The sequence below is a fragment of the Psammomys obesus genome, unplaced genomic scaffold (genome assembly GCF_907164565.1).
Source record: "Psammomys obesus unplaced genomic scaffold, mPsaObe1.curated_primary_1811, whole genome shotgun sequence".
NCBI classification, from domain to species: Eukaryota; Metazoa; Chordata; class Mammalia; order Rodentia; family Muridae; genus Psammomys; species Psammomys obesus.
Window position 1 is genome coordinate 14,633,212 of NW_026596088.1, and position 20,427 is coordinate 14,653,638.

The 20,427-nt window shown below is 47.7% G+C and overlaps 1 protein-coding gene across 1 annotated transcript in view; it reads right to left on the reverse strand.

Annotated features, from left to right (window-relative positions):
* Parva (parvin alpha) overlaps positions 1 to 20,427 on the reverse strand; it is a 139,055-nt gene that overhangs the window by 38,320 nt on the left and 80,308 nt on the right. Inside the window, exons 2-3 of the mRNA XM_055627494.1 lie at positions 3,651 to 3,740; positions 2,748 to 2,818 (exon numbers count right to left, since the gene is read on the reverse strand). Coding sequence (XP_055483469.1) covers positions 2,748 to 2,818; positions 3,651 to 3,740 — 161 coding nt within the window. The remainder of the gene's footprint in view (positions 1 to 2,747; positions 2,819 to 3,650; positions 3,741 to 20,427) is intronic.

A 20,427-nucleotide genomic window follows, 5' to 3' on the forward strand; every position in this document is an offset into this window, starting at 1 on the left:
GTTACTGTCAGCCGGTCATGCTGTACCCACAGTTAGGAAGCACAGAGAGATGGGTGCTGGTGGTCAGCTCACTTGCTTTTCCTTTTCATTTTTTTTAAAGGACCCAGCCCATAGACTTGTGGGTCTTCCTACATCAACCTAATTTAGACAGTTACTCAGAGGCATGCCCAGAGATTTGTTTCCAGAGTGGGATCCTAAATCCCCCCAAGTTGATACTCAAGAGTAACCATCACAAGGTCCTACCCAGGCAGAGAGCATACAGAAGCAGGCAGCAAAGACTAGATGCTCCCCCAAAGCCTTGTTTTTTAGGAGTCTCTAAAAAGGTAAGGGGTTTGAGACTAGGATTTCAAGGTGGCCAGTGAAACCTAGATCTGGAAAGTCAGAGCTGTCCCTGGAGTGAGGTTCTGGCCTGCTGGGCAATGCTGTGCTTTGCTTATGCTTATTCCTCTTTCTGCAAGACAAGTCCTTGGTCTAGGAGATCAGTGCTAGAGCCCAGACAGCAGAGCTTGAACTATGAACTTCTTCCCTTTTGGAGTTCTCCTGGGCCAGGAGAGCACTGTCCAGCCCAGCACAGGAGTGTACTGTGCCATGACCAGCTGTGGTGGTTTGGATAAGAATGGCTCCCATAATGTGCTTGAATACCTTGTCTCAAGTTGATGGAACTGTTTGAGAAGCATTAGGAGATGTGGCCTTGTTGGAGGAACTGTGTCGCTAGGTTTGTTCTCTCTCTCTCCCTTATGTTTATGGATCAAATACAAGCTCTTAGGTACTGCTCTAGTGCCATGCCTGCCTGCCTGCTGCCATGTTTTCTGCCACGACAGTCATGCACGCTAACCTTCTGGAACTATGAGCCCCACGTTAAAAGCTTTCTTTTACAAGTTGCCCCAGTCACGGTGCTTTGTCATGGCAATAGAAAAGTAACTAATACCAGCACAGAGATAACCCTCTTCAGTATCGGTCCCTCAGGCCAAGCACCCCTAGAGAGGTACAAAGGCAGACAGAACCTCAACTACAGTTGCCCTACCTTCTCCCTGCATGGCAAAGTGAGGGCTCGGGGTCCTCCTGGACCAGGGGAGCCATCAATGGGTTCAGCACAGACGATATCAGCATGTCTGTGGGACCTGTAAAGGCCCAGGTTCTAAGGAGTAGTAGGGCCCACTGAAGGAGCATTTACTCAGCTCCTCTGAGGAGAGGCATCCTTCAGTCCTCCAGCTTCTCCCAACAGTCCACACCGCACACGGCTTTGTTCCACTGAGTTAGTGTTAGCTACGGGGACAATTTCTGACTGCACTTTTGAACAGCCTGGTACGCGTGTGTGTGATGTGTCTGAAGCAGCGCACATGCATGTGGGCGGACATGTGTGTTCATGTGCAGGGGCCGGAGGTTGGCTTTGCTTATTTGCGGCCAGCACTCTCCACCTTATTTTTTTGAGACAGGGTCTCTTCACTGAACTTGAAGTCACCTTTTGTCGAGACCAGCTTTCTCCATCCCCCTCTTCCCGGAGAGAAAGGCTTCAAGTGCAGGTCGGCACGTCTAGTTTCCATTCTGTGGGCTCTAGGATCCAGACTCCGATCCTCGCGTTTGCATAGCAAGCACTTTACCCACTAAGCCATCTTCCGGGGCCCAGGCTGGCTGCTTTTATGAAAGGTTTCCTCACTTCCTTCTTGTTCTTCCCTTCCAGCCAATGCATGTGAAATACACACTATCTGTGGCATGCTGTGCTAGACTTTGGGGGATGTAATGGCTCCAAAGAAAGAGAAGTCTTTAACCCCAAGAAGCTCACCAGAGAAAAGGCTAGGAGAGAGAGGAGGGGGAGGGAGCGAGCACCTGCCCCTGGAGATGGAGCCACTGCTATAAAGAGAGGCTGAGTCATAGCAGTGGCCATTAGCTAGGACCTCGTGGAGGAAGTGGTGTGCAGGAAGCCAGGGGCAATCCAAGGAGAGAGATGCTTAAGGAGAGGCCTGGAGACAGGGAGTACTGCAGCCAGCAGCCAGCTGTCGTGCTAGGTGGGTAGAATCCCTGAGGCCAGGTAAGAGAGAGCCAGAGCAAAGACTCAAATACCATCTGGCTCTGCATTTGAGAGAAAACTCCAGCCAGACTTTGAGCAGGAAGAAACTAGAAGTGGACTCAGGAACTACTTATTCACTTCTCTGTCTTAAGTGAGGCTTGGGAACAAAGAGGAGGGACAGAGGGTGGGGGACAAGAAGTGAAAAGCACATGATGGCCAAGGTGCCACATATAACATACAGTTGTCCTCCTTCCTCACTCCCTTCTTCTCCTTTTTCCTTCTTTTCTCTTTCTGAGACACAGTCTCAAATACTCCAGGCTGGCCTCAAATGCTCTATGTTACTCAGGGTGACCTTGGATTTCTCATTCTTCTGCTTCTACTTCCCAAGTGCTTGGATTACAGGCATGTGCCACTATGCCAAGTTATACTCTACTGGAGGTGGAACCCAGAGCAGGGAGCATGCTAGGAGAGTACTCTACTCACTGAGCCACACTTCCAGCCCCCAATTCTATCTCTTTAAACCAGCTAGACCATCAACAAATCACAGGGCTTCCTAAGACTCAGTTCCCCACCTAGAGAATGGGGCTGTTCCTAATTTCAACTTTACAAGTTCCTTTGAGGGCCTTGGGAATGACCGTGGCCCTCCTTGCAGTGGCCCTCGTACAGTGCCATCACGATACCTGCCTAGGCTGAGACGATGTGGAAAAGTCTCCCAGAGTCTCTCCTCATCTGTCCTTACCTTCATCAGCTCTTGAAGCTTGGGATCACTGCGTGAGTTTGGATCCACCATCGTCCGCACTTCATTCTCCTCTGTAAAAGGAAACAGGGTCTCTGCATTGAGTGCTGCCTACTGCAAAGCAAGGTTGAGAGCAGCCGGGTCTAACTGGCCAAAGTGCTGGGGGTAAGTAACTGTGAGTGTTACTTACATGGGAACACTGAGGAAGAGGGGACAGCAATGACATAGGAGACAAGAGAAGATGGGGAGGAGTGCTGTGACATGACATGGCTACTACACTTACAAACTCACAGCTGCTGTGGGCACCTGAACCAGATGTGTACAAGATCAAGCCAGCCAGAATCCCAGATTGGATGGAGGAGGGGCTCTGGAGGCTCCACCCCTTGCTAAAGAGTTACAGACAGGTGGGGGTCACTGAGGGAGGGACAATGACTCTTTAGTTGTGCATCCGGTTGTGGATAGCCCGTAACTCCACAGCTGTGGGGAGATTTAGTGGTCATTAAAAAGAAAAAGGTGGAAGAGATGATGTTGGGGGAGGGACATGTTGAGGGGATGTGGAACTTGGAGAGAAAATGGAAGTGGATACAATCACATTTCATTACACATATGGATGAGATTCTCAAAGGAATAAATTCTTTAAAAAATCCTGCTGGGTGTGGTGGTGCACGCCTTTAATCCCAGTACTTGGAAGGCAGAGGCAGGTGGGTCCCTGTGAGTTCAAGGCCAGCCTACTTTACAGAGTGATGTCCAAGATAGTTAGGGTCCACACAAAGAAACCCTGTCTCAACAACAACAATAACAACAAAAATCCTAAAAGTAAAAAGAGAGCTAGAAAAGGAAAAGGAGTTTGGTGGGCTGTCTGAGCTGTGGGCGCTAGGCTGTTCTAGAGATAAGAAGGGCAGTTACCCAGCATGGTGTCCTCAGGGTCCAGCTCGAAGGGGATGGGGCTGAGGGGCAGGTTGATGGCGTTCATTCCTTCCTCCTGGAACTCGGATACTGAAAGACAAGGAAAAGCCTGGTCACGTGTTGGGAAAGAGTGAATGCGTAGACTCTCTTCAACATCCGTGATCAATACTGATGTGGAGAGAATGCTCCTCCTCCCTGAGACAGCTCACAGTTGCTCCCCAGCCTGCGATTGATCTGCAGCTGCTCTGTTCCCAAGTCGACCTAATTGTTGCTTTAATCTCAACTTTCTGCCTGTCACTCCTCTCGCTCCCCTGAGAAAAAGGGAGCCATAAGTTCAGAGATCCATCTTCTCCTAGAGAAGATTCTGGAGCACACAGGAACAGGTAGGCACAGCAGCTCACTGAGGCTGCTATCTTTGCCTGGCCTTCCTCCAGGGCTCCCTGTCCTTGCTTCCTCAGTGTGGACAGGATGAGGGAGGTTGTCCATTTCAGCCCGTTATCTCCTGAGCCCTTTCCATGTACAGGTCAACCCTCCTCTGGCTTCCCTGAAACATTCTTCAGATGGTCCACCTTCCCTCCTGCTCCTAATTCTAGTTGTTGTGTGGGAACAGCTGGGCTCTAGGCTCTGGGCTCTGGGCTGGGCTCCTCAGGTCTCAGGAAGTTCCAGGCACTTCTACTTTACAGTCCTGTATCCTCAGCTGAAAATGGACTTCCAGTGGGGGATCACTAACTTAAACATTTTTCACTCCATTTAACTTATTTGGAGTGTGTGAGTGAGGTGTGTGTGTGTGTGTGTGTGTGTGTGTGTGTGTGTGTGAGATACGGAGGTCAGAGGACAATTTGTGGGACTAGGTTGTCCCCCTCTACCATATGGAATTCGGGGGTTGAACTCAGGTCATCAGGCTTGGCAGCACGCTCCATTACCCACTGAACCATCTTGCTAATCCGACCACTAATTTCTTTTCGTTTTTTCAAATACTGGAAACCTACAGTCCAATTTACCAAAAGGAATGTTAGAACAGGTTAGTTAGAGCCCTGCTCCTTCAAGCGCACAGCCCCCGGCATGAACCTTGGAGGGAAAAGGTTTCTACCCCCAAGTCAGTTGTACACCAAGCGCTTGGTGTTGACCGTGGCTTACTCCTCCTAAAAGCTGGAACTCACATCCTCTCACTTCTCGCCAATTAAGCACAGGAGGGTCATTTTCTCTGAAGGTGCTGGTCACTGGGAGGCTTGAAGGCGCTAATGCGGCGGCAGCAATCAACCTTAATGAAAGCAACCACCCATCTTTCCATTCTATTTATTTATTTTTTTATTGACTCGGGCTTCTCTGATTGCAGCCTGGACCCGGGGCTACATGGCAGCTTGTAGGGACAGGGAAGCAGCTGTTCCCTTAAAGAGACACTCACACTGGGAAGTCCCTGGCCAGTGGACTCTTGTATGTAATATATGTATGTTATATGAGTGTAGCACATGTGTGTATGTTTTTGCGCATGTCCTGCATACAGGGCATAAAAGAGGACTTCAGGTGTCTTCCTCTACAGCTCTCTGCCTTATTCCGAGAAAACAGGGTCTTTCAGTGAGCCTGAAGTCTCCACCCCCAGCTATGGGGTTACAGGCAGGTACAAGTAATGCTCAGCTTTTATGTTTTATGTGGGTACTGGGGATTCGAACTCACAGCCTCATGCTTGTGGAGTGAGTACTCTTATGCACTGAGCCATGAGCCATGTGAGCAGCAGGCTTTGAACATTCTTCAGGATGCCACCCCGCTCCTGTTTCCAAATTCATTCAACTGCCCTTCTATATAATTCTCCATAAAACATAGCAGAAACACACACACACACACACACAGGTGACTTCAAACACTGACAGGCAGTGGAAGTAGCCATGCTTAAACATGGACATGAGGCTGGGCTTCCTGAAGGCTGAGGCTCCTGGCCTCTGACTCTTCCGCTTGTCCCTCCCTACGTCTGTGGGATTCTACAGTTACTCAAATGTCAACGAATGAAATACTTGCTTCCTTAGCTGTGCCAGACCTATTTTAAGCCTCAAAGGTGTCTATGGTCCCCACGGCACCATGATGCAACACTTTCCACGCAGGAAATCCATTTGTCTGATGTGCTCTCAGGAAATCCCATTGGCTTACACACTGAGGATGTCCACGTGGGTGCCCAGCCAGGCCTGACTGGTGGGCCTCTGTTTACTCTGCCACATGTGGGTCTGCTGAGATCTCAGGGTTAGATATCCAAGACAGAACTTGAGATTCAACATCCTCATGCCCACCACAACCGTGCAGAAGCAAACACTCTCTCCCTATCCTTTTCCTCCTCAGTAGGAGGCACCACTGTATACACCAGGTGTGTCCCACCCGCTACTCGGGGGTGCTCATGGGCTACATGTGACCCAAGATACTTATGGATATGGCCCAGCATAGAACTGTAAACATACTTAAAACATGATGAGATGTATGTATATCTGTATGTATGTATATGTGTGTATGTACATGTATGTATGAATGTATATATGTATGCATATAAGTGTATGTATGTGTGTTAGTAAATTGGCTGCATATGCTTGAGCATGAACTTAGATGATAGCTTTGTATCAAAATGTCATGTGAAATAAACACATATTCTTTCAAAGCACCCTTGTTTACTTAATGGTTCAAGCTGAAATCTGGAGAATGCCCTTGGGCTCTTTTCCCTCATGCTTTTTATCAAACAAGTTCTCTAGGGCCCAACCACCAAGCCAGAGGCTGGAATCCCAATCCAACCTCTCCTCACCAATACTCCCCACCCCCCAATACTGGCTCAGGCCACCATTCTCCTCCATCTGCCCATCAGAACGGCCTCCTACCCAGCTACTACTTTCTCTTGAATTTCTTTGTCCCCACCTCCTTGCCACTGTGCAGCCAGAATACTCTATGAAATGCAAAGGAGCCCATCCATCCACCCTCCTGCCTTCAACTCTCCTACCATCTCTCACTGCACACCAGACTCCTGGCTGTGGCTTTTAAGACTTCTCCTCAGCTTTCTGTTGCCCTGCACCAGAACTGTCACCACTTGAAGAAATTACCGTAGGTTTGCATTTCCAATATTCCCCAAATCAGAACACAAGCTAGGTGAAGATGTTTGTTTTGTTTGAGACAAGGTCTAGGGTAGCTCAGGCTGACCTTGGAGTTACTATGAAGCTGTTGTGTAACAGTTTCCTCAGAGATCAAAACATTCCACCCTGTAGGAAGCTGCTTACACAGGAAGATAAAACACTTCAAAATAGCTTCAGGAAGTCCCTGAAACTGACTAGTTTCTGAGACTCCTCCTGTGATGGTTTGAATGAGAATCACCTCCTAAGCTCATGTACTTGAATGCTTAGACATCAGAGAATGGCACTACGTAGAAGGATTAGGAGGTATGTCCTTGCTGGGTTAGGTGTGGTCTTGTTGGAGGAAGTATGTCACTGGGGGTGGGCTTTAGATTCAAGAGCCCAAGCCAGGGCCAGTGGCTTTCTCTCTCTTCCTGCTGCTTGCAGATATGGATATAGAACTCTACTTCTTCAGCATCATGTTTGCCCGTGTGACCCCATGTTCCCCACCACAATAATGAACTAAATCTCTGAAACTGTAAGCAAGTCCCAGTGAAATGCTTTTTTAAAATAAGAATTGCTATGATCATGGTGTCTCTTCACAACAGTATAACTCTGACTAACACACCTCCTCAGGCAGAGGAGAACTGAGCTTGAAAAAAAAAAAAAAGGAGGGGGGCTCTGAGAGCAGAGCAGCTGCTTGGAAGGAACAGAAACTAGCAGAGGGCTAGACCAACCGAGGCATCTGGAAAGAACTCTTTATAACCTGTTGAGCTGCCTGCAGACTGTGAGGTGTGTTTCAGGTTCCCAGCTTTGTGAGCTGTCACCATGCTGGGGTGGGCTTTGGTGATATAGCCATCTTTGAGACATTTCTGTTCCTGTAAGTAACCCTCACCCATATTCCTGTTGGTTCACCAAATTGTTTGTTGGTGGTCTCTGCACTTTGGTTTGTCCTGGGTTCTGTATCTGGAGTGAGCAGATGTGTATATTGTATATCCCAGGAAAAGTTTTGTTACACAGTGGTAGCCAGAGATAACCTTGAACTTCTGAAATGGTAGCCTCTGCCTCTTGGCGCTAGGATCACAAGCATGCATCATCAGCCCCCTGGTTATGTAATACCAGGGACTGAACCCAGACCTTTGCGCATGCTAGAAAGCAGTCTACCAATAGAGCCTCACTCTAGCCAGGGAACATTTTGCTCTCTGTTCCTTCATTATCAGATTCCCAAAGAGGTCAGATAGCATAGTGTTTAGGAACTAGACTGCCTAGATTCAAACTCAGGCTCTACAGCTTACTAGCTCTGTGACCTTGGACAAACCCACTTGTTTCCTGTGCCTCAGTTTCCTCATCTACAGGATGGGAGTGAAAATAATATTGCCAACTTCCCTAGTCTGTTGGGAAGAGAAAATGAGTTCCTGGTCCTAAGGAAAGTAATTGAAAAACCAGCCACTACTACCACTTAAAAATGATACTCTAAAACTCTCTGTACCTGGCAAGCATTTACTGAATAATAACTCAGACTGCAAAGATCACTCTTCAGGGCACAGGCTAGATGCAGAGGCAGAATTTGCCCAAGGAGTTAAAAAGAGGCCTTCATGTTGTCCGGGGTGTGTTGGGCCAGGAATCATTTACATTTCAGTCTGAACTTTAGCCTGACTCTGAGTGCATGCATGTGCATTTCCAAGATAGCATTTGCAGCTTGTGTTTGTTTTGTTCTCTTGAGACAGTGTAGCCCAGGCTGCCCCCAGGTTCACTATGTAGCATGTCCTGGCCTCAGACTTGCAGCAATCCTTCTGCCTCAGCTTTCTGGGTGCTGAGATTATAGGGTTGAGGAACTACTCTTGACCAGTCTGCATATTGTGAAGGGAAAACAAACAAACAAACAAAAAACAATAACAAAAACCCAAACCCACATCTGTCCCAGATGTAGCTTGAGTCAGGGTATAAACACAGCAGTCTTTAAATATCTCTTCTGACTAGAAAGATGATATTCCCAGCCAGGACTTCTAAAGGTGGGTCTGAATGAGGTCTCCCTAAGTAGAGCATTGTTCAGAATGTTTTCAGATGAACACAGCTACAGTCAGAACCCCGCCCTCTGGCCTGCCTCTTCAATTCACTCACAGAGACATAACAAGCCCCAGAAGAAAGGCAGAGATATGCTTACAATTGGAAATGGGTGTTTGGAAGAAACCATTGGGCAGGAACCCCATTCCCGTTCCATTAACTGCTGACTCAGAGCCAGTTGTTTGTAAAAGCCAATATGCAAACTGCTCGGCCTGTGCCTGCCCCCTCCCTACCCCTGCCCCACGAGGCCCCATTAGCAGCCACTTTCCCAAAACAGCCCGCCTGCTTTGGAAGGTTCCTTTCTATTCAACCCGAGCAGGGCTGGGCAGCAGCGTGCTTGCCAATCCCTGAGCTCGGGAAAGACAAAGGGCCGAGATTGAATTTTCTCGGTGCAGAATCTGAAGATGTTGTTTTACTCTAGAACGCTCTGAAGCACTCGGCCTGAGGATGCAGCCTCCAGCACACCGGCCATTAGTCATAACTTAATAAAAGCGTAAATGGCTAGCAGAAGGGTAGGCTGGGAAGGCTCAGAGATTGCCTTAGTTCACCCCAAGGAAAAAAGGTTTCTTCTCATTTTATTTTCTAGAAAAGGCCATCTGAAATGAGGTCCAGCTGGCCAGCAAAAGACAGCCTTGGGAATGTGAAGGACCTGGATTCGAATCCTGCTCTGGTTTTTATTATCTGTTGGACCCGAGGAGGCTTCCTCCAGTTTATTCTTTTGAAAGAGTCTCCATTGTAGTGCAGGATTCACCTGTCCCTGCTGTGTTCTGGGTGGGATCCTGCCCCACCCCTGCATTAGGGGCCATGCAATACAACTCCTGTCACTGAGCTTTGGGTGGAAATATTTCTAGGAGTTTCTAGGAATAATTTCCCTCCATTTAAGAAATAGGTAAAAACACTACTTTGCCTTTTCTTCTCAAACGCCACATCCTAAAGCCGAATGAGGTCAAAGATGTCAGTCACATCCCAGTGGAAGGAAAGCCTAAAAAACACTTGGCCAGGAGCTGGAAAAATGGTTAAGAACACTGACTACTCTTCTAGAGGACCTGAGCTTGAGTACCAGCACTTACAAGGTGACTCACAGCTGTCTCTAATTCCACTTCTAGTGCATCTGATACCCTCTCCTGACCCCCACTGGTACAAGGCATGGATGTTGTGCACAAACATACATACTAGCAAAATACTCAGACACATAAAACAGCAGCAACAACAAAACTCCCAAACTCTTGGCCAGTTTGCCTCAGAATTGTCAAGATCAGCAAACCCCAAGTCTGTAAGACTCTCAGCCAAGGGGATCGTAAGAAAGGACGGGCGTGGCCCACACCAGTGATCCCAGGCCTCAGGAAGTACAGGCAAGAGGATCAGGAGTTCAAGGCCCTCCTTTGCCTCACAAAGAGTTTGCAGTCAGTTAGGGATACATGAGGTCCTGTTTTCAAAAGCCAACCAGGGATAGCAAGATGGGTAAGCAGGTCAAGGAGTTTGCCGACAGGAACCTACACAGTAGAACTGACTCCTGGAGGTTGTCTTCTTACCTCCATACGTGTGCCATGACAGGCATGCACCTCCATGCCACACTAAATAAATGCAAAATATTAAGTATTAAAACAACCCAAACCAACCACCATAATATTTAATAATGTAAGATAGTAAGTATGGGTACTGGGGGTGGGAAATGAGGAAACGGTACATCTCTGCAATTTTTCTGTAAGTCTAAAACAAGGCCAAAAGAATATTTTAAAAAGTTAATATAAACTTAGCACTTGTCCTGGCTACTCTTATGTCAACTTGACACAAGCTAGAGTCATCTGAAAAGGGGGAACCTCAGTTGAGAAACTATCTCCCCAAGATCCAGCTGTAGAGTATTTTCTTAGTGACTGATGTGAGAAGGCTCAGTGCATTATGGGTGGTGCCATCCCTGGGCTGGTGGTCCTAGGTTTTATAAAAAAGCAGGTTGAGGAAATCATGATGAGCAAGCCAGTAAGCAGCACCCCTCCATGGCCTCTGCATCAGCTCCTGCCTTCAGCTCCTGATCTGTTTGAGTTGCTATCCTGACTTCCATGATGAACAGTGTTATAGAAATGTGAGACAGATAAACCCTTTCCTCTCCAAGTTGCTTTGGTCATGGTGTTTCATCACAGTAATAGAAACGCTAAGCCACTACTGTTGTAGACAAATGTATGCCATTCATGGGATGAGGACAGAAAGAAAGAAATCCATAATTGTGTGGAGTGCACAGGTTTCCTCTCTTCCCCCAGAACATGGTGGTGACTTGCTCATCCTGAAAGGAGTTTTCTAGATGCCCATGTACAGAGAACAACACACCAGGATCATCACAGAGTCCCCCACAAGGAGTGCACACATTATGGTCCAAGAGTCCAGGAAGCCAGGAAGAAAGCCCACAGTCTAGGGCTGTGATGTGATGGTCCAACTTCACTGGATTTAAAACCACCACGGAGACACACCTATGGGTTGCTGCCGAGATGGATAGCCTCTTGAACTGTGAGCCAAAATAACTCCTCGAGTTGCTGCAGTTAGGTATTTTGTCATGACAATGAGAGAGGAGAGCAACCAACACAAAAGCTTAGCAGAAAACAAAGGGCTTCCTCCTTGCTTAAGGGACTATTTTCATTTTCTAGGAAAGGCATGGCACTCATGGGTAGATCTCTCACTGAAGGCTCAGTGGTCTGCTCACATCTCCCCCAACCCAAGTTTTATTTTATCTTTTTAGCCCCGATGGCCTTTTTTGTGTGTGTGCAGAGTTTCTGTAATAGTTTTTGGTGCAGCGAAAGCAAACTACTAATGGTGGCTTAGAGCCTGAGCTCTCAGTTAGAAGACCACTGTGGGTCTCACTGGGTTAAAGTGGAGACCTCAGCAGGGCTGCATGCTTCCTTGGGCCTCTGTACTCACTTGCCTCTTTGCCCACTTTCCTTGTCTTTTGGTTCCTTCACGCCATCTCCAAAGCGTAGAGGAGGGCTGGATTTTCCTGTTGTATCTCTCTGACCCATGTTTTCCTGTCTCCTTCATCCACTTTCAAGTACCTGTGTTAACACTAGGCCTCCCTGGGTAATCTAGCACAGACTCCCCACCCAAATTCTAACCAAAACATTTAGTCCCTCTTTTCATGTAAAGCAGTTGTTCAACAGTCTCCTGGGGATCAGGGCCCAGGTAACCCTGAAAAGACCATACTGTCTACAATGGCTTTTTCCATGGGTCAGGAGATTCTTTTCTCCCATGCCTTTCCTTCCAACATATGGGTTCACATCCCTCCTTGGGAGATTGCCAGAAGAAAACGCAAAGCCCTGGTCCTGCCCACCTAGCCCCTCTAACAAGGGAAGCTCTATTACTTTCAACAAGAAATGATACTTGTTTTCACAACTCTCATAGATGAGGCAGAAACCAATCCTTTGTGACCTTAACACGGTGCCAGAGTCGGATTACAAGCTCCTATAGTTTATCCAGCTCTTTAGTCACAAAGGTTTCACATTAGGTCCTAGGAAAGACACACCACACACACACACACACACACACACACCCACACACACACACACACCTGTCCCTCCCCCCCCATCCCCTCAAAAAAAAAAAAAAAAAGCAGAGGGAAAGTCTGGCACTGTGGTGGGAAGAAATGGAAGGCTCCATAGTCTTGAGTCTTAAAAGTTTCCACCAGTCTTTAATTTGGTCAGCTTTATAGCTGCTGCAGAGCTGGAGGGTAGCCAAGCAATGACCCTGGGCACCATTTTATTGTTCTGCCCAGCATGTGGTATAGCTGCCCTCCAATGGCTGACAAGCTTAGAGAGAGAGGGCAGAACTACTGGTTGGCTCCAGGCAGTCCAATGGAAATATTTCTGGAGGTCTTAAAAGGCATGGGAGTTCAATTTACACAGGATGGGGCGGGGGCAGGGGACCAACATGTCGTCAGTAGGCTTTGTTTTTTTCTATTCAATGGCCTGTTGCCTCTTCAGACTGAGAACCATGCCACTGCCCTGGCCTTGAAGTTTACCTAGGGCTGGTGAAATAGCTAATCAAGTAAAAGTGCTTGCAGCCAAGCCCGATGACCTGAGTTCAGTCCCCGGGACCCACAGGATGGAAGGAGAGAACAACTCCAGCAAGCTGTCCTCTGAGTTCCACACAGGCATGCACAAAAGTACACCCCTCCCCAAACAAACAAAAACCAATTAAAATATGTTTAAATTTGCTAAAAAAGAAAGAAAGAAAAAGCACCAGTTAGGTAGTCCTGCTGCTTGAGATAATCACTGGGAACAAGTTATAATTTCTTAGTCTTTCCTGGGACTCACACACGTATTCCTTAGCTGTTCTGTAGCTGCTGGGGTGTAGGGAGTCTCCAGATTTGGTGGAGCAGCAGCGGGGTTTGTCAGCCATGAAAGGTGAGGGGTGAGCTCGGTTGACACAATGCTTGTCTAACACACCTGAGACCCCGTGTCTGACCCCTAGCACTGCCTAAGTCAGGCCTGGGGCACGCATCTGTAATCCTAGCACTCGGGAGGTGGAAGCACGAGGCTCAGACACTGTCCTCCTGGGCTTGAGGTCAGCCTGGGCTACACGAGACCCTGATGTGAAAGGGGTTGGGGCACAGGTGCTGGATGGAGCAGGGACCGAAAGAGGTGATAATCTCCTTCCTCATATGTGGCAGGATATGCTCACCAGATAGCAGGAAATGAATTCTGCAAAAGCTGCTGGGATTAAGGGCGAGTCTGGGGGACCTTGGAGAAAGCACTTCTCAGAGACTTCCCATCAGCCAGGCTCCCTAACTCAGCTGTCTCCACATTGTCGGTACATACTAGGCTCCAGGAGCTAGAACCTGGCCAGAAAAGTGGAGGGCTGCTTCCTCCAGGTGAGCCAACATAGAGGCAGCTTCGGGTAGTTGTGAGGTATGAGGAGCAGACTTCTGTTATACCCATGGGAGGGCGCAATTACTCTCACCTCCCCAGACAATCCCCTCAAGAAGTTGGTGCAAGATAAAAAGTATATTTTCAGGAAGAAATCCGAGAAGGGCACTTTTTTTTTTCTTTTTTTCTCTCCAAGGACAGAGCAATAAGGAATTGACTCAGACCTGAGGCTGGACCCTGCTCTTTGTGTTGTGACACTAGGCCTGTGCCATTTCTTAGTTCTGGCTCCATGGCATGACCACATGGGAGCTTCTAAAGGTATCCTGACCTTACCCAAGCTGAGAGGATGCCAAGTCAAACTAAACAGGCAGCTTGTTCTCATCAGAGTCCTACAGCTTCTTGAGGAAGCTTCTGCAGGTGAGAAGGGAGGCCAGGCCCCATGCTGGGTCCTTCCTAAATATTAGTTTCCCCTTTATAATCCTCTGGGGAACAGAGCTGAAGTTCAGAGCTAGTTCAGCCCATTATCACAACCACAGAACCACAGGAAGGGGTTGAACCCTTGGTCTGATGGAAGAGCAATGGTGTATGTGATGGTTACCTTTAATTGTCAACCTGACCCAACCTAGACTCATCCGGAAAACAGTCTCATTGAGAGAGTGCCTACACTGAGCTTACCTGTGCGCATGTCTGTGTGAGACTGTCTTGAGTTATTGATGGGGGAGGACACTGTGGGCAGCATCATTCCTTAGGCAGGGGTCCTTGAACTGTGTAAGAGTGGAGAAATCTAGCTGAACACAAGCAAGTGAGCTATCATGGGTGCATTTATTTCTCTTTGTTCTTGACTGTGGGTGTGATGATCAGCCGCTTCAAGCTTCTGCTGCCTTGACTACTCCACAACAATGGACCACAACCTGCAATTCTGAAAAGAAAATAAGCCCTTTCTCCCCTAAGTTGCTTTTGTGAGGTGTTTGTTTGTTTGTTTTGTTTTATCACAGGAGCAGAAATGAGACTAGGGCAGGAGGCACTGAAGTCTGCTCATTCCTTTCTCCCATCCTCAACTGGCTGTGTACTGATATGATACACATTTCTCTAGGGGAGAATGAGCCCTTGGCCTGGAAGCTCACAGCCACGCACACCCCAGCTCTAGGGTGCCAAGGCCTGACCTGGAAGAGCTCCAAGTGGTATGAGACCACTACGGTGTCCAGGAAAGACCAGATGGGGAAGAGGAATGGACAATAAAGGTGGCATCAGGTCTTTTCATGCCCAGAGGTCTGGTTTCCTGTCCATCTCACCCAACAGTGCGCAATCACACACCTGTGTGCATATCTGAAGAACACCTGTATCCCCCAGGATTCCAAAAGGCCCAAGGACTGGCCACCGGCGTTTGCCAGCATCAGCCACACAATGGGTGTTTACCACGCATTTATTAAATGAGTGAGCAGGATGGCAGTGTGGCCGCAGGGCCGCTCTCCTCTTCCAGCAGAGACCCGCAGCCAAGCAGACGGCTCAATGTTTTATACCGGCAGCCAGCCCTCAAAGATACTGGCTTCCAGAAGGGATGGTGAAGGATGAAGGATCAGGGCATCCCCGAAGGAGCAGAGGTGGTGATACGTGCCTGTCCAGAACACGGAAGTTCAGGAAATTTGGTGTGAGGCAATTGTGCTTATCATCTTAGACCTCCTCGGTGCTAGATAAGGTCCTGCCCAGACCTGGAAATTCATGGAGCATGGCACCAAAAATGGCACAGGCTGCCAGTCTCTGTACCACCAGAGCCATCACAGCTCCCTGGTTATTTATCATTTTTTGAAACTAACAGCCCATGTTGACAACAAATCTGTACAGAAAAATCTATTAAAAGAAATTGTAGGGAGTCGAGCTGCTCTAACTGTCTGCCGCTGTGCTGATTGCGGGCCCCGCACCTCCCCTGAGCCTGCCTTCCGTACAACCTTCCATTTGATTCAATTCAACGGATAATTATTGGGTCTCAACTCTATGCAAGGCAATGCACTGGGAACATCATTCCAGGAGCATCTTCCAAACACAGGGCGTGATTGAACTTAGAGACAGAAATGAGCACATACAACAGGAGTTCAGAGCAACAACGGCCACGGGATATTACATTACAAAGACCATTTCAAAGGAACTCACGTTGGGCCTGTGTGAGCAAGTGTGGGATAGCAGGCACCTTGCATCGCGTGTCTTAAACACATACTCGGCAATTGTGGTGAGCAATGTTCCTGGGCCACAGTGATGATCAGTCTTCTCTGTCCACTTGACTAGATTTATCATCACCATATGAGCACACCTCTGGTTGTGTCTGTGAGGATATTTCCAGAAAGACGGCCCACCCTTAACTAACGTGGAGGCACAACCTCATGGATCGGGGCACCAGAACGAACAGAGAGGAGAAACTAAGGTGAGAGTCAGCCTTCTTTCATGCTTTCTGGCTGGCTGGACTGTGACCAGCTGCCTCATGATCCCATGACACTCTGCCTTCCCTACAGAAGGGCTGGAGCTCCAGTTGTGAGTCAAAGTACAGTCTTGCTTCCTTAAGATGCCTTTGTCATAGCACACACACTCACCCCCCCCCCCCCCCCAGCAATTCACATAACCACATGCTGGGTTCTGGAGTGAAGAGAATAAAGAGAAAACTGCCCTCGCTCATATGGAGGTGGAAATTAGAGAGAACATCTCAAAGGCAGAGGCACCCCAGTGGCTTCGGGAATTTAGCAGGGGTTGGGGGGATGAGATGAGGACAGGCCAGAGGCTGGTCCAACTGTGGGTGTCATCAGAGTGAAGTCAAGGTCACACAAGTCAGAACATGCAATATGTAGGCTTAACCCTGAAAACAATGTCCAGCCCTTTGATAAGAAAAAAACAAAAACAAACAAAAACAAAACAAAAAACCCATTTCACAAGTTTGTAGGGTGACTCTGAAAAGGTTCTCCAGAGGCTAGGGGCACGGCTCTATTGGTAAATTTATAGCCACACAAGGATGAGGACCTGAGTTTGATCTCCAGCCTCTACACTCACATGCATTTGCGCGCGCGCGCGCAAACACACACACACACACACACACAGAGAGAGAGAGAGAGAGAGAGAGAGAGAGGAGAGAGAGAGGAGCCTCCACAGAGAATCCAGCCATGCGGAAGTATAGTCTAGGACACAGGCTACCACGATAAGGTAGACCGAGTTAGTTGGGCTTTGGAGGCAGGCAGACCCCGAAGAATCCTAGTACTGCCTCCTGACTTTCTCCCTTCCTAAAAAGAGAACCACACTGCTTAGCTCAGGTTAGAAATGAGCTGCGATGACATTATGCATGTAAAATGCCCAGCCCAGAAGAACTTGCCTTCCTGGGCACTCAGTAACTCCTCATTTGCCCTTTCACCACCTCTCCTCAGTGTGTGCCTAGTAATGGGTGACCAGTGGGAGAGACGGGGGGTGGGGTGGAGGTGTTTGCCAGAGATGATCTAACGGGCTAAAAATGACTGGGAGAGCTTCCGGGCTCTAAAACCAAGTGCAAGGAGACTTTAAGAAACGACCTTGCCCCTTGTCTTGGGTGGACTGTGACAGGATGATGAACGGATCGGGCTCACCCAAGGCTGCACAAGGCAGACAGATACTCTGGGGCAAGAGGCACGACGGAGAACCCGGACATGGAGTACGGGGTCGTATGGCGGCTGTGATGCAGTCTAGAGGAAGGCTACTCAGGGAGGAGGCAGCATGGTGAAGGCAGAGAAGAGACGACTGAGGTGGCCGTCATGGGAGCTGGTCCTGCCACTAGTTGTGGCAGTGGTTTGGCTGCATTTTTGGAAGTGGAGGAAAATGATATCCCATAGCCATAGCACCTGGGCTGTGATGTCTCCAGGTCAATGCTGTTGAGAGAAGGGGCTGACTCTAGGTCGGAACATCTTCAAGAACATCTTCAGAACAGAGGAGACATGGGCTGAATGAGCCTGGGCTATTTGACTTCTGGAAGCCCACCAGCTGTGGGCTTCTCCCAGCTACAGAAGGAGCAGTCAGGTTTCGTCTGGCCAAAGGCCGAAAAATTAAACACCAACTGTTGGTATAATATTCTTGTGGAAACTACCCTTGTTCATTCAAATGCTGATTTATCTCCCCCACTATCTGGTTTCAATCAATACATTGCATTGTGATGCTTATTTAAGCATCACCTGTCTCAAGTTTGTGTAAACATTCGACCATTTGTTCTCTATATTGCCAATTAAACAACCAGCCCCAATGCTGAGCAATGGAGAGGATAGGGTGGGACATCCTGGTTGGGAGGGGAGAGAGAGGAAGAGGAGGGAGGAGCAGAGAATGGGCAGGGGAGGTCTTGGAACCAAGTGGAGAGATGGACTGAACCTAAGATATGACTAAAAGCAAGTATAATGGGTGAAATCTGAATGGTAGGAAACTCTGCGGGCTTGGAGGTTTAGGGTGGAGAAACTATTGCCCAGCATTGTGTTCTAGGTTAATTAAATAAATCCCAGTCTCTGTGTGGTGATTGGGTATATAGCTGTTTTAGGACTAACTGCTGCTTAACTAAAAGATACATCTACAGTAAATATTAATAACCCAACAACCAACAGAGGCAGAGATCGGCACGGACTGAAACATTCAGCTGCATGTAAATCCATGGGTTAATAATGGGTTATTATTAATAATTAACAGTAAAGATCCTGGGGAGCCAGGGAGGTGGCTTACTGGGGCAAGTGCCTGCTGCAGAAGCAGGGGGACCTGAGTTCCATCCCCAGCACCCCTCGAAAACTCCAGGCGTGGCTAGCTCTGCCATCCCAGTGTAAGGTGGAGATAAGAGGATTTCTGGGGCTCCCTGGCCTGCCAGCCCCATGTGCCAGTGAGTCCCAGGTCTCGGTGAGAGGCCCCATCTCAAAAGAAGCACAACGCTGGGGCCTTTCCTTCCAGTTCTGGGTAAATTTATAAACCATTTCAGCTAATGATGGGTGGTTCAGCTCCCCCAACAGATCAGTTATCTAAATACTAACCACCAGTGGCTCCCCACATCACACCAAGAGAGGCAGTGAGGAGGAATGCTTACCCCCCACCCTCCCTCAGCAGACAAGCTATGCTCAACCTCCCCCTGCCCAGCAAGCTTTGGGAAATGCAGGGCCAGAGGAATAGGTTCGGCCACACCACCACCATTCAATCAGCAGGGACCAGACTGTTAAAACTCTACAGGTTTCTCCAGAAAAAAACATTGCAAAGACTCAAAAGAACACAGGCAGGAGTCACTAGTTCCAACACGGGTTTTCTGTGTTGTCTTAAATATCGGTTTTAGCATGCTGTAAAAGTAATTACTAAATGATCAAAATTTTTGGAAAATGAAAAGCTGAAAATGTTACGGAATTGATTTTTTTTTCCTTATATAATTTTTTTAAAATTAAAAAATCCTTCTATAATGAAATTCATTTTTTTGGTACCCTGAAATATAAACTTTAAACATTCAAAAACTATACCTAAATAAATGGCAAAATCTTGTCTTTATACATAAGATCTATATATGAAAACATCTTGTGCATTTTATTATATATCTGGGATTTAATCCAAACTAACTTTCCAGTGGAGATGGGAGATCAGACAAGAAGAACCAAGATCAAGATTGTCTGGGCAGTGGTGGCATATACCTTTAATCCCTGCACACAGGAGACAGAGGCAGGAGGATCTGTGTGAGTTCGAGGCCAGCCTGGTCTACAGAGTTAGCTCCAAGACAGCCAAGGCCATACAGAGAATCCCAGTTTTGAAAAACAAAACAAAACAAAACAAAACAAAACAAAACAAAACAAAACAAAGATCAACTTTGATCACTGGTGACTTGACTAAGATTTATTTGGGGATCACAATATTCTTTCTACTTTTGTGTTTACATTGTCAGTTGTTTTTGTTTTTTTATAATTCCAAAATGAAAATAAAAAAAAAAAAAAGCTTTGTGTTTTTGAGACAAAAAGTCTTACCATGTAATTAAGGCCAGTCTCAGAGTGGCTGCCATTCTTCCACCTCAGGTTTCCCAGTGTGAGGATTATATCCATGCACCATCTTACTGGGTAGGGTTTTTTTGGTGTCAGGTAGGGTAGGGTACTTTTGAATGATGAGCAGAAGTAAGCCAAAAGCTTGTTTTAAAAAAAATAAGGAGGCAGCTGGGCAGTGGTGGTGCACTCCTTTAATCCTAGCACTGGGGAAGCAGAGGCAGGCGGATCTCTGAGATCCAGGCCAGCCTGGTCTACAGAGTAAGTTCCAAGACAGCCAGACACAGAGAAACCCTATCTTGTAAAAAGAAAGAGAGAAAGAAAGAAAGAAAGAAAGAAAGAAAGAAAGAAAGAAAGAAAGAGAGAGAGAGAAAGAAAGAAAGAGAGAGAGAGAGAAAGAAAGAAGGTGGCAGATGAGAACAAGCCATTTGCCACACCTAAGATAAAGCCAGGCTCAGCATGGGGTCTGGGGTTGGGATCCCCAGGGCTCCTGTAAGGGCCAGCTGGGCACTGTGGCTCACCCATAATCCTAGTGCATGAAAGGCAGAGACAGGGGCTTCCTGGAGCAAGCAATCTTGCTACACTAGACAAACTGGTGAGCTCTGGGTTTAGGTGAGAGACGCTGCCTCACTAGTGAGTTGGCGTGCAATTAGAGAAGACAGCCAGTTGTCTGTGAATATGCTGTGCGCCCACACATGCACACACATAACTGAAAAGAAAACCAACAAATGTAGCGAGCAGCAATGGTAATCTTCACATAAAATGACTTCCCACATGTATAATAAATGCCCATCAATGTCCTTAA